The 11,810-nt window shown below is 42.3% G+C and overlaps 2 protein-coding genes across 2 annotated transcripts; one reads left to right on the forward strand and one right to left on the reverse strand.

Moving 5' to 3' along the window:
- Positions 1–2,264: 2,264 nt before the first annotated feature.
- LOC119294683 (RNA polymerase sigma factor sigC-like) lies at positions 2,265–5,158 on the forward strand. Its single transcript, XM_037572924.1, has 7 exons — positions 2,265–2,487; positions 2,752–2,924; positions 3,007–3,582; positions 3,665–3,892; positions 3,984–4,124; positions 4,244–4,444; positions 4,646–5,158. Exons 1-7 carry the CDS (start codon positions 2,376–2,378, stop codon positions 4,925–4,927), a joined length of 1,713 nt encoding a protein of 570 aa, XP_037428821.1. The 5' UTR covers positions 2,265–2,375; the 3' UTR covers positions 4,928–5,158.
- Positions 5,159–5,552: 394 nt separating this feature from the next.
- On the reverse strand, positions 5,553–6,260 carry LOC119356915. The gene has a single exon (XM_037623911.1). It carries the CDS (start codon positions 6,258–6,260, stop codon positions 5,553–5,555), a length of 708 nt encoding a protein of 235 aa, XP_037479808.1.
- Positions 6,261–11,810: the final 5,550 nt, after the last annotated feature.

Genomic DNA, 11,810 nt, shown 5'->3' on the forward strand with positions numbered 1-11,810 from the left:
AGGTGGCCGGCCCCCTCTCTCTCTTTCCCCCCTCAAGGAATCCTATTCCAACTAGGATTGGGGGGAATCCTACTCCCAGAGGGAGTAGGACTCTCCTGGCGCGCCCTCCCTTGGCCGGCCAGCCTCCCCCCTCTAGTCCTTTATATACAGAGGCAGGGCACCCCAAAGAACACACAAGTTGATCCACGTGATCTATTCCTTAGCCGTGTGCGGCGCCCCCAGCCACCATAGTCCTCGATAATACTGTAGCGGAGTTTAGGCGAAGCCCTGCTGCTGTAGTACATCAAGATCGTCACCACGCCGTCGTGCTGACGGAACTCTTCCCTGACACTTTGCTGGATCGGAGTCCGGGGATCGTCATCGAGCTGAACGTGTGCTCGAACTCAGAGGTGCCGTAGTTTCGGTGCTTGATCGGTTGGATCGTGAAGACGTACGACTACTTCCTCTACGTTGTGTCAACGCTTCCGCAGTCGGTCTGCGTGGGTACGTAGACAACACTCTCCCCTCTCGTTGCTATGCATCACCATGATCTTGCGTGTGCGTAGGAATTTTTTTGAAATTACTACGAAACCCAACAGTTGGTTGAAGTTATTTCATTGGGATTTGTTTGTATGAAACATGAGCATTTAGACAAACAATATGTGAATTGAAACTAACATATAATTTACTATTATATTTGTTTATTCTATAGATGTAGAATATTTAATATGAGTACTCCATTTGTCCTGGTTTATCAGACACCCTTTTATTTTGGGTTGAAGTTTAATCATAGATGTAACTAATAAAATATAAATTATATGTAACAAAAACTATATCATTGGAAACCTCTTTCGAGTACAAATTCAACTCTATACTTATTTCACACATACTTTATATTTTGATAGTTAAATAAATGGTCAAAGTTTAACGCAAAATTAGAGGGAGGCTAATAAACCGAGACGGAGGAGGCAGTATGCATGGTTCATTCCAATGTGGGTGTTTTCGCATGCATAGTGGCATGATTAGGTGACATATTTGCATGTTAAGACAATTGAAGTTTGTGGGGGTCAAGTCGTTAGGTCATGCATGGGGCATTGTGTGGTGGCATAGTTGCATGTTAAGAGAATTAGAGTTACAGGGGATCAACTCTCTAGGTACATAGGATTAGCAACCGCCTTGTGTCCAAACTCCATATGTCTAGTGTTCCTTTTATTTTATTTTTCAAACCCATACTGATATCCGTGTAAGATCTAGAGTCCCATAAACCGGCTGGCTAATAGTGAAGAACAACCACTTAAGTTTTAGCAAAGCAGAGTAACTGTATGTAATTTATAGATCTTTTATCCAAAGGAAAAAACAAATTGAACTAATTGATGGATCATTTTGGAATGTGAAAACAAGGGAGTGTGGATGCAATCTTGGACATGCTTTTTTAAAGCTACCTTGGACATGCTTAGAAGGGAGTGAGGATGTGCTAATTCATGTTTCCACTGATACTTGAAACTGAATTAAATTCATTTTTTCGGGCAAGACAAAAAGAACCTTCGTTATGCGATACAAAAAAATTGTTTTTCAAGGCCCGTGGTGGTCTTTTCTTCTTTCTTTTATGTTTTCTTGAGTGTGTCTGTACTGATGCCTCAGCAGACTATTTTATTTTGCTGCACTTGAACCCTAATATATGACTGTGATAGTGGCTTTATTTATGAAGCGTGTACTTTTTGAGAACGGACGTTTGGCTGTCAGCCTCCATGGAGGCCTTTTTTTTGAAAACAAATCAAATTTCAAACTTTTCGGTTTCCACAAAATCTAAAAAAAAATTATGCAAGTAAACCATGATGTTATGTGTATGTGTGTAAAATTTTAGGATGAAAAATATTGAAATGCGATATGTACAAAAAGACAAATTCATGGCTTAGGAGGATGAATAGTATCATGTGTTAAAAAAGCCCCAAATTTATCTTTTTTGCACTGCCCTCATTTGAACATATTTTGCCCTGAAACTTTACGCACATGTGTGTTATGCCTTCCTGTATATCTGTGTTTTTTTCAGAATTTTTTGAGACGCAGAAAATATAAAATTTGATGAAATTAGAGTTTTTCAAAACCGAGCTCCATGGAGCTCGGCCTCCAAAGACAATATTCGGTATTTTTTGAGAAAATAAATCATTTTTCCGCTCAGCTCTTGTCCATAACCTCGGGAAATAGCAAAGATCCCATGAGAGAGAGAGAAAAAAATATCCCAACTCGCTTTCACCCTCAAAGATCCAATCTTTTTTGCAAGTGTCCGCTCCAGCCAGAACACAAAGGAAGGCCTCTGGATTGATAGGCCCCCTGCAACTCTATCCCCTTCCTCCCAGCGGCGCCATCACCATTGCCGCCCGCAGCTATCCGGCGACATGGGTCTGCCCATGGCGCGCGGCCCGTGCTGCTGCTCGCCGTCATCGTCGTCCTCCTCCTCCTCGCCGTGGATGCTGCAGGCCCAGCTCCCCAAGAACCCCCACCCTCCACGTGAGCGCTCCAGTCTCTTGACGTCTTGTCAGATATCTGCATGTTTTTTCCTATCTTATCTTCTTCCCCGTGCAAGAACCACCCCCTTATCTACAAGGTGCTGTGATTTTGCGAACAGAACAGAAAAATGTTAGTAGTCCAGACTTCAGTTTCTGAATGTTACCTGACCGTTGATGCTTTGTCTGAATGACACTATCAGTACATGTTTGGATATTCGGTAGGCCACACATAATATGAATTTTCTTTTTTCTGTGGTGGATGCAGTGAGTGGGAGGTCAGTTTGCTCTGAATCGTTGAGAGTTCTGGCCCTGCATCTCTTGCTCAATCGGCGCGCTAATCTTAGCCGGCGCCGGGGTGACATCACCAGAACTGCTGCATCTTCATCCGGTTTGCTTCAGATAACAGGGAACATGTCAGGCAGCTCACCAAAAATAAAGGTGTACACTCTGAATTAAATCACATATGTGCTCTTTGTTTTCTGAATTTTGGTACAGAAAATGACCACATTGTCAATTCCAGGTGGATGCCGAAAGAACATCCCTTGATGGTGCTCTTGACAGGAATGCGCAGTTCGACATGATCTACGAGGACATGTCTTCTTGGATGAATGGGGCACACACAAGTGGCAACAGTTTGCAGTATAACTTGTTGATGCAAAACATCCATGTGTTACAGAGTAGTTTGGCTGCTCAAGATTTGGTGTTGCTGGAGAGAGATATCCTTGTACATATTGAACAGCTTGGAGCTCTGAAATGGTTTAACGCGTCGAGGTCCGGTGCCACCATAACACATACCTCACATGCACCAGATTTTGCACTCCCTTGGAATGATACTGAATTTGCTCCGGTGACTCCTCTCGATGAGCAAAGCGATGATCAATTGGTGATTATTCGAAGTGGGAAAAGCCAAGAGAGGAAATTGAAGAGAATTAGAGCATCAGAAAAGGTCTCTGTGGTTTGTGTAAAAGCATCCTCACGAAAACCAAGAAAATCACGCAGGTCCACCAGTAGTCAATTTATATCTGAGTGGAAAAACTATCCAGGCCGGCAAAGGAGCATAGTTCGGGAACAGTCGGACTTGCTGGTGACTATCAAGGTATCCCCCTCACATCAGTATTCTCATTGGCATATTGTTCATGTCCTCGTCTGTAACGTTTTCTGAATGTGCGTGTTCCCAGGAATGTGCAAACCTTGAGAAGATCAGGGAGAACATGGTGAAGGAAGGGCAGGAGGTCTGCTATGATAAGTGGGCCAAAGCAGCTGGAGTTGATGAAGCGGTCCTGAAGAGTAGATTGCAAGCAGGCTACTGCTGCAGAGAGAGGTTACTGGTGACCACCGAGTGGCTTGTCAAGTACATTGCAAGGACATACACCGGAATGGGAACAGCTTTCGAGGATCTACTCCAGGTTGCAAGCTTATACTTTTAACCTCTCCTTATCTCCTGTACCTACAACTAGCAACCTTTTGTAACTGGCCTTGTTGGAAATGACAATGCAGGCTGGGAAAATGGGTGTCCTTGATGGCGCTGAGAGGTTCGACAGCCAGAGAGGATGCAAATTCTCAACCTATGTGAAGTACTGGATAAGGAAACCCATGCTAGCGCTCCTTGCTGAAAATTCTGGAGTGATCCAGCTCCCCGTATGCCTCTGAAACCAATAACTATTTCGACATGTGTCAGCTTGTGCTTCATGCAAGAAAAGAAAAGCATATACCTTTGTTGACGATATGGAACTGACAATGGAATTGTGCAAGTGTAGGCAAGGATGGATTGTATCATCCGAAAGGTCAGGGAAGCTAAGCGGGCAATTCGATCCAGCACTGGGAGGAATCCAATAGACGCGGAGATCGCGACCTTCGTTGGCGCGTCGGTTGCCAATGTTAGATTGGCGCGGAAGTGCTCCCGTCGTGTCGTTTCACTCTACATGGAGGTCGGGGCCGGACAGAACGCCAAGTTCATGGTATTGCCCTCTAGCCTCCTCTAAATGCCCTCTCACATTCAGAAACCAGAGTTATGAATGATCAATGAATCCATGGAAATGTACAAACTTTTCAGATAAGAGATTAACAACTCCCCAATTATCTCAAAAACTACAGTTAGTTCATACAGTACGTCGATTTGAACGGCGAATAAGTCTGTCTGAAGGGTGTTTGAACTGCAGGACGTGACCCCAGACACATCACTAGAAGATCCAGAGGAGGCCATCTTCCGGAGGCAGCTGAGGGAGAGGCTGCTCATGGTTCTGGACAGGCTCCCGGCGAGAGAAGGGCGTGTGCTGAAGCTGCGGCACGGCCTCGAGGATGGCAGGTGCCGGTCCCTGGAGCAGATCGGAGGCATTTACCACGTGTCCAAGGAGTGGATCAGGAAGATTGAGAAGTCGGCCATGTCCAAGCTCAGGAACGAGGACGTGCATGGTGAGCTCAAGGACTTCTGCGGATTCTAGAGCTGCTAGCTACCTTACTAGTGCAGATTGGCACAAGGTAGCTCAGCCATGAGGCCTAATTTTCACTGAGATTGTGATAGAGTTCCATAGGAGTTTGTATATATTTGAACCACATCGCAGCGGATGACACACTTGTCCTGATGGTGGCTGATGGGTACATGTACAGGGTTTAACCTGATTATATGTTGGTGAATAGACAATGAATAATGAAGTTCTTTATTTTTCAGTTTTCTTTGTCCGGTTGTTTAACTAGCTGCCGGACGGCCATTTTAATTGTTTCTTCTTTCTTTTTCATTTGTAACAGACAATGATCGATCAGTTGGTAGCCGATGACATGCTAAATACAAACGTTTAAATTATTATGGTGTGAAACAGGAGTTAGAATGGTGTTTCTATGCGCAAAAAAAATAATAAAAAAGTAGAAACAAAAGATAATCTTTTATAGGGATTAAAGGTTCCAATACATATTTTTGAGGTTATACTTATTGGGCATCTACTGGATTTGCTCTAAACCTTGGAAATAAAGCCCCTAAAAGGTAGGAAAATACAAAACATGAATGATAGTAAGCACGCAATCGATGTTAAGTCCCCTAGAAGCAGAAGCACCAATACATTGATGGGTCAGCTAGCCGCCGTACTTGGCCTTGTAATCCCTCCACAGCTCCTGCACGGACTTGCCCATAATCTGCAGGAAGTCGTCGTCGCTGTAGCCGTCCTTGAGCCTCTGGTTGAGCACCGCCATGAACCCCGGCCTCAGCTGGTCGCAGTAGTCCAGGAACCACGCCGTCACGTCATAGCCCGTGTCCCAGCTGTCCCCCTGCCCCGGCTGCAACCAGTACGTCGCCGCATAGCCGGCACGCAGCCGGACGAAGTCGGCCATCCCCTCGTAGATCCAACTGTGAGTCTGGTTCGTGTCCTGCTGCCCCCATTGCCACACGTGCGTCACCTCGTGGTACAGCAGCCCCGTCACCAGCGTCCTCACGTCGCCGGTGATGTTGTTGACGTAGCCCGCGTTGAGCGTGATGCTGCTCTCGCTGTCGCGTTCGAAGGCGAGGATGTTGGTGTTTATGAAGTTGACGACGAGCTTGACACGGTCGTCCATGGCGGCTCGGCGGTCCTCGGGCGCCGTCTGGTTGAAGATTTTCCAGGTGAAGAAGGAGGCCTCCGACATGACCTGCACTGCGTACCCCACGCCGTATTCCTCGTCGAAGCGCTGCCCGCCGGGGGTCGTCGACGCGTTGTTCATTGCCGTGAACCTCACGCCGGCAGCCGTGGTGGCGAGGCCGGCGACCACGAGTAAGGAAGCCAACACTGGCGTGAAGTGCTTCATCATGATTTAGCTTGTGTCTGAGTGGATGAGTGGCCGACCGGCCTCAAATTTATAGGCACATCCTTGACAAGTGACACTAAGGCCTAGCCGGCAGGTTTTACTAATATAATGCTAGATAGAATCCTTAGTTGAAACTAGTTCAACAGTGACAATAAATACTTGTCATCACCTTCTTGATTATTCTGTTACTAGCAGTCGGCATATCGTACTTGCGTTCGTCACCTTTGTCCTGCATTTGTAGTATTGCTCTCACGAGCACCCCATAAATCGGCTAAGGGCATCTTTTATTCGTAGGATTTTGAGAACGTAGTAATACGAAAAGTATAAGGTTAAGGTTGTATGCCCATTTGAATCCTATTAGATTAGCAATGAGTGTTTGATGACGCAGGAAAAACAAAGGAATCGTAAAAAAGGTTGGAGTGGATGTTAGATTTTCTATAAAATATAGTACAAAAGATTTCATATAAAAAAATCATATGAGATTCAATCATATGAATTAAAGGACTAACATAAAAAAATCCTAAGGATTTCAATCCTTTGGAAATCTTATAAAATTCCTTTAAATCAAAGAAGCCCTACAAATCGGCTCAAGGGCGGGTACAGCGACGAAGACTTCGTGAAGATTATGGGCAAGTGCGTGCAGGAGCTGTGGAGGGATTACAAGGCCAAGTAGGGAGGCTAGCTGATCCATCCATGTAGCTTCTAGGGGACTTAGCATCGATTGTGTGCTTTCTATTATCCATGTTTCATATTTTCATACCTTTTAGGGGCTTTATTTCCATGGTTTAGACTCATGCGGAATCTAGTTTCAAAGAACACATTGTGAGGATTCCAACGGTTAAAATAGATCTTAATTCCGATGTTTGGTTTAAAGTTATGGCTTTTGATTTTAAAAAAATCAAATTAAATGTGGTTAAGCTTGTCAGCTTGAGTATTTTTTTCTAATATATGGATTAGAGGAGACTAGCACTTTCCAAATCTTTCCGGTGAATTAATTAACACCTAGTCAGTTACCTTTGGCCTAATAGGCTAATATTTTAATTTGCACATCACTCTCGTGCTAGTGTATCTTGTTGAGGTGATTTTTGGTTTACTCGGTGTCCGGTCGCTAGTGTATGTTGGGCTGTCTTCTTCGCATTCACATTGCTTTGTTATTTGTATTATTTCTATTTATAGACCAACTAGATTTATACTAATATAGAGTATATTAATTAAACTAATCTATTTGCAGCTGCGGCCTGCCCAAGCTTGGAAGCACCGTACCGGACATCTGAACCTGCTTTCATACACGTCCAACAGCTTAACATGGATCAACATGGCTCATGTATGAACCGTCAAATATATGCTATTGGTGTCTATATCTATTCCAAATGTCTCATGTATCAAACGCTCGTACGTAGGAGAGCCTCCACAGTCCACACACTACATATACACATTACGCACAAGTGGTTTCTATCAGACGGCCCTTAGGGTGTCATCCGCTAGGCTTTACTGGATGACAAATGGACTAAGTGAATTCATTTGGTTTCTAGGTTGATGTTGATCAATCTAACCCAGACATCACATATGTTTTAGTGGAGGTTAACCATTGATCATGTCTTCATTGTGAAGTATATGTATGCGGATATTATGGATTCTGGACCTATTTTTTGTCAAAAATATATTTAGAAAACAAAGGTTTCTTCCGAGATCAAAGTTTTCATGTGGTTTTTGTATATGGAGGTAGTTCTCACCAAAGATAACCTTGCTAAACATAATTGGCATTGTAGCAAAAATGTTGTTTTTTGTGATGCAAAGGAGACAATTCACCATTTATTTATGTCATGTCCATTTATTACCTTGATGTAGCGCACGGTCCATGTTACTTACAATTTAGTACTGCCAATGAGTATTCAAATTTGTTTGGAAATTGGTTGAGTGGGATTTATCATAAGTTGAAGAGCCAAATTCATGTGGGAGTCTGGGCAATTTGCCAGAATGACTATGTTTTTAACAGATCATCTACTCGTAATTTCTTGGAGTTGATCTACATGGCTACTACTTCAATCCATATATGGCCATCACTGTAGCATGTGGACGTATGAGCGCTTGTGGCCTCTGGGTGCAACTGAATGGAAACGATTGCTCGGGGTTTATTCAACCAATTTGACTAGCAAGCTACTCGTAGATTATGGAAGAGCTATTGAAAAACAGTAAAACAGAGCCACCTAGGCCTTCTCACAGCGACTTGACACTCTCAACCATTAGATTTACTCATTAACGCACTAGATCGCTCTGTTGTCCCACTAGACGCCGCCAGGATTTTTAAGGTTGCCACACCACGCACTTCCCAGCCAGCCAACGTTAATGGGTTGCTGCTCCTGAGATTGTCCTCGACGCATTCTCCTAAATCAGGCTGAGAAAACTGCGCGGTCCATACTTTTCTGGCTGGCCTTGCACGCACGAGAGAAGACCCCTTTCCATCTCAAAAGAAAAGAAAGAGAGAGAAACCCCTCAGAAAAAACAAGAGAGAGAGAGAGAGAGAGAGAGAGAGAGAGAGAGATCGTTCCCGACCGCTCGCCTTCCCGTATTCTTGTAACCGCTCACAAAGTCTAATCCCACCTAATCGCAAATTACGCCAGCACACCATTAGATCCATCGTAGGTCTCATAATCGCAAATGACGCAGCGCATGTATGCATTTCTCGATCTCTCTCGATTTCTAATAAATTTCTAAGATCTCTTTTTTTTCACCAATTCGTAATACTCCCTCCTTTCCTAAATATTTGTCTTTTAGATATTTCAAATGGACTATCACATACGAACATATATAGACATGTTTTAGAGTGTAGATTCACTCATTTTGCTCCATATGTACTCACTTATTGAAATCTCTAGAAACACAAACATTTAGAAACGGAGGAAGTAGTACATATCAATGTGAATAACTAATAAGATGGTCGCATGCATCGTTCAGATGCAGAGGACGGGGGTCTATCCTCCTTTTAAAAAAAATATCAATGTGAAGAAGCTTTGTGAGTGAATGTCTTCCGAGTCATTTGAGCGATTGAGCGACGCGGCGGCGGGCATCGGTGAAGAAGCTGCTACCAGTCATCTGCAGTGTAACTTTGATCGGCCTGAGCTCCTGGGTGGAAAGCATCAGGTTCAGGTGTTCTGCCGCTGATTCGAGCCCCTTTGCTCCACTGATAACCCCAATCTCTAGAACTGCTCCAACGATAATGTAAGCAAATACTCACCTGAACTAACTCTTGCATATTGTTAGCAAATGATTGTGACCATGCATATTTGCATCAATCTCTCGACTGGGTTCAATGGACTGCAAGTATGAGGAGGGCATCAAGGGTTGATGTCATCTTCAATTGTATTGTTTCTTATCTTCAAATAGTCGGGCGCAGCAACGCGCGCCTTTATGTTCTAGTATAATCTTGGGTCTGACCAGTTGTGGTCCTATTTCCTTTACTTTGTACTTTTGTCTAATACTCATGACTTGAAGATCCACGTTTAACAAAACTTTATTGATACTTATTGTTATTTATTGATATTTATTGTTGCTTATTGATATAAAAAGTGAAAACACATTTTTTTCCTGATTTTCGAGAGGCACGCTCGCGGAAGCAAAACCACGCCTCTCGTGGAAGCAAAACCGTGCCTCTTAAGGAAGAAAAAAAACAAGTTTTTCGTGCAAAAAAAGATCTGAATTTTTTTTACCGAAAAGCTAAGAAAGGTTGATAGAAAACCGAAAAGTTGACAAAAACCGGGAAAAATCAATTTTAAAAGCCAAAAACACGTGCGGAAAAATAAAAAAAATCGAAGAGAGAGCCTAGGGCGCGACACGTGACGGCGGCTGAGAGCGTGCAAAGTGGCACACTCTCAGCCCACTGCAAGTGATCGTTGCGAGGTTCTCGAAGGAGCGCTCGTCAACTAGTTGCTCCCTGTATTGCTCCTAGCAACAGTTAAGGCTCGGTTCAGCTCACGTGCATAGATAAATGGGCCCGTCCATTAAAGATCAACGGAGCGAGCATGCGAAGGTTCTGACTGGTTTTTGGGACCTTCTAGAACATTCCAAAACCGTTTTTATTCTTTCCTGCTTTTTTGGTTTTTCATTTTATCCTCTTTCTTTTATTTTCTTTTTTATTTCTTTCACATATGTTATTTATTGTTTTTCAATTCAGAATTTTTTTAAAATATCGCTTGTATAGAAATATTTGGGATTTAAAAAACAATGTTCACCTTTTTCAAAAAAGTTCATGTTTCCCAAACTTCTTCAGATTTGCAAAAAATTCATAATTTCAATAACGTTCACAAATTTCAAAAAATGTTCATGTTTTTTAAAAATTGTTTGCGTTTCCTTAAATATTCTATTTTTTCAATTTCAAATAATGTTCAAAATTTAATATTTTTGAAATGTTTAAAAAATAATTCGTGAACAATTTTTAGTTCGTGGTCATTTTTTAAATTCCATGAATATTTTTTGAATTCTTCAATTTTCAAATTCACAAACAACTTTTGAATTCATCAATTGTTAGTGTTTCCAAAATTTTGGAATTTAAAAAATTGTTCATATTTTTATAAATAAATTTTTCCAAAAATATGTTTCCAAAAGTTGTTCACGATTTCAAATAATGTTCACAAATTTAGCAAAATTTCCGTATATTTACAAATTATTTGTGAACAATTTCTCATTTGTGAATTTTCGAAATCCATGATTATTTTTTAGATTTCACGAACATTGTTTCAAATCTCCAAATAATTTTCGAAGTTATGAACATTTTTCAAATTTGTGATATTTTTCTGAATTCATGATCTGTTTTTTTAATACACAGAAGTTTTTAAAATTACTGTTTTTTTCTTACTTTTTGGGTTTCTGATGCAGTGCAAAAAAAGATAAGAATGATAGCAAAAAGCCAACCCAGATTACCTACGCTATGCTACAAAACGTAGCGGAAAGAATAATGGGTTGGCCCACACTTACGCCAGTGCTGAGCGACCGACATGGTGGGTTGCGAGCGGCGCGAGTGGTTTGGATGGGAAGTGTGCAACGGGCGATATACATCAGCCCGGCCCACGATCGCAAATGTGCACAGCGCACGTGAGCAACTTCAGGCTGGTACTCATACAGTCATACTCAAGAGTTGCCTCAAAAATTAAAAGTAAAACTCCTACTCCAGAGGAAGAACACCCTCAGATATTTACAGAACCCTATACTCTCTCAGGCTAATCTTTTTATTTATTTTTTTGAACCATGCAGGAGAGCTACATGTAATTCATCAACAATAACAGAAGAAATTACCCGCACAAAATTATTCTTATACGATGAAGGCACACCAGAATCTGACTTACAGAGTACGATCGGATCCTAGAGAGTACGATCGGATCCTGAAACAGCCACAAGGAACCACAAGAGGAACGAGTCACATCAGGCCAGGTGTAGTAGATTGTGTCTAGGACCAAATATGACATGTCGCACATGTCCATGTTTTGAGTCAACATTAGAGGAAAATGAACCAAAACTAATCACTCCAACTCCACCAAAGTAGAGAAAAATGGAATCTTG

This window comes from Triticum dicoccoides, chromosome 1A, assembly GCF_002162155.2.
Source record: "Triticum dicoccoides isolate Atlit2015 ecotype Zavitan chromosome 1A, WEW_v2.0, whole genome shotgun sequence".
Lineage (NCBI taxonomy): Eukaryota > Viridiplantae > Streptophyta > Magnoliopsida > Poales > Poaceae > Triticum > Triticum dicoccoides.

Coding starts and splice junctions, on each gene's coding strand:
- LOC119294683 (XM_037572924.1), top strand. CDS start 2,376: ATGGGTCTGCCCATGGCGCGCGGCCCGTGCTGCTGCTCGCCGTCATCG. Junction 4,125..4,243: donor CTGGAGTGATCCAGCTCCCC/GTATGCCTCTGA, acceptor GTGCAAGTGTAG/GCAAGGATGGATTGTATCAT. Junction 4,445..4,645: donor GACAGAACGCCAAGTTCATG/GTATTGCCCTCT, acceptor TTTGAACTGCAG/GACGTGACCCCAGACACATC.
- LOC119356915 (XM_037623911.1), bottom strand. CDS start 6,260: ATGATGAAGCACTTCACGCCAGTGTTGGCTTCCTTACTCGTGGTCGCC.